We start from the raw sequence: 2,247 nt of genomic DNA on the forward strand, positions 1-2,247 counted from the left end.
ATTTACAAGTAAATTTGCGACGCTCATAGCGACGTCGGGAAATTTTTTTTTGAGCGTCGCTGTGTGAGCGTCGCTAATATGAATAGCCTCTTGTAGTGAAATTTCCTCTCTTTATACCAACTCTGAGGACATAGTTAATTTTGATAACGGGAGAATGTAATAGGACTAATCTTTGAAGTTCTTAAAGTCGAAAAGAATGTAGCAGGGCATATCTTTCGTTTAGCACGATTTGAAAGATTGTTGAATAGTCTATTAAATAGAGCTTATATGAATGCGTTTGAGATATTAAGAGAGAACATATATTCTTTTTTAAAAAATAATACACTAAAGACGTATTTGATAAAGATTAATGAATAACAGATAGTCTGTCTATGAACAGTAAAATTGAGATTTTTATTAATATCAATGTTTTATATTTATGTGTTTTAGCTTAAAATGCATGGGTAGGCTTAAAATAAGTTGAAAAAGTAGTGGAGATCCAAAAATAGAGCTTTTATGAGTCGCTACCTAAAAGTTGCGTTTTTAGCCAAATAGAGAGGTTTTTCGCAATTCTGTCCGCGCTGCCTTGTAGACCAGACCTATTCCCGTCGTTTTAGTACCTGGATTTCTCTGTTCTGAGTTTGTTTGTAAAAGTTATGATGAAAACAAACAGAAGGCAGCAGCAATGTAGTATATACATGGACAGGCAGACATACAACAACATACAACTCTCCCTGCTATCAACCAAGAAATGGATTTGTTTCTTCATGGTAGAGTATTGCAATTGAGATTATGAAGGTATATAATTATGTTTTTTTACTTTGATTATCATGTTGAATTGGTTGCACGAGTATGTTCTTTTGACTATTTTGTAGGCGATGCAGAAATCAGTTTGTGAAACTGGATTTGTGCAAAGTGTCATGATAAAAATCTAACCTTTACGGATCGCTTAGCGATCACGTTCTTATCTTATTCTTGTAGGTATACTTGGTGCGAAAATCGAGTTGATTGAACGCCTATAAAGCGACTATTTTGAGAAGCCGCATGCTTTATGAGGAAAAGAAGGATTAAAGAACGATGGATGGTGCGTTTGGGGATCATTCACCGATCTCTTCTTCTGCGAGTGCGAGTGAGTGAGAGTGAGAGTGAGAGTGAGAGTGCGAGTGCGAGTGAGACGCTGCATGCAAGCGAACTGAAGCTCGGGGGTGGTCGGGAGGTTCGAGCTCCGTACAACGGAGTGCGCCCATATTCAATTGCTCCTCTGTTGTATCAAAACTCTACAAAGATTCATCAATACAAAGATCTCTTTCTCTATCTTTTGCTGTCGATCTCTATTATTCGGTTCCCGTGACATAGATATTATATTTTATGACATGAGAGATGGGCGGCAAGGAGGGAAGGAAAAGAGAGAGATTGAGAGACAGTTGTTGGCCAACTTTTGCATGGAGCCTCTGTCTGGATGATGTCGCTGAGGTAGTGAGGTTGCATGGCGGCCTATGTCGGGTGAGAGTGTGGCAGACACTGGCTTGCCCGCTTAGTCCACTTGGTGATGATGTTTACAATTACGAATATCATGGCGCCATCTGCAAGATGAGCAGGTTGCTAGGTTGCATGGGAAGAGGGACGCTGGCAATGGAAGTTTATGGAACGGTCTTTAAGGACAGAACAATGCTTTATCTTAATCCCTTGGCCAAGCAAGGGGCTCCATCAAGCGTTCCTATTGTTGCTCTTATTTTCGTGGTGTCTACAAAAGTGGAGACTTTACCCTTGGATAGGTTGAAGACTGGCTATCTCAAATTCAAGGAAAACTACATAAAAAATCACGCACTTGTGAAGTCGCTGGTAGAAACTCAGGCGCCTCCGTATATGATTATTGCATGTGTTGGTTCAAGAGTGGATCCATGCACTATGGTGAGCCTTGGACCTGGTGAGGCTTTTGTGCTATGTAACATTGGAAACATGGTTTCACCTTACAACGGGAACTCTTGCTCATCTGCTGCTTTTCTCGTCTGCGCAAGCTGCACGCTGCCAAGCATGATCTTAAGGCTCATTTTATTAATGTAATAGGTAATTTTTTTTTAATGGCTATCTAAAGGACTTTGTTTCATAGCCGGCTGAGCAAGAAGCCCCAGAAGCCATAGTGCTATGCCAAAAGCAATTCTTTGCCTCATAGTTGCTTCAAGTTTCTCAAACGTCTTCGCTGATCACTCATGCTCTAGTTATGATCTTATGTTCTTATGTCCTCGCCTCATCATCGACACTTTGCTT

The 2,247-nt window shown here is 40.4% G+C and overlaps 1 protein-coding gene across 1 annotated transcript; it reads left to right on the top strand.

Annotated features, from left to right (window-relative positions):
* The first annotated feature begins 1,359 nt into the window (after positions 1-1,359).
* Positions 1,360-2,043, top strand: LOC147444313 (carbonic anhydrase, chloroplastic-like). Its single transcript, XM_086528096.1, has one exon. It carries the CDS (start codon positions 1,360-1,362, stop codon positions 2,041-2,043), a length of 684 nt encoding a protein of 227 aa, XP_086384222.1.
* Positions 2,044-2,247: the final 204 nt, after the last annotated feature.

The sequence above is a fragment of the Adiantum capillus-veneris genome, chromosome 13, assembly GCF_014529385.1.
Source record: "Adiantum capillus-veneris isolate H3 chromosome 13, ASM1452938v2, whole genome shotgun sequence".
NCBI lineage: Eukaryota > Viridiplantae > Streptophyta > Polypodiopsida > Polypodiales > Pteridaceae > Adiantum > Adiantum capillus-veneris.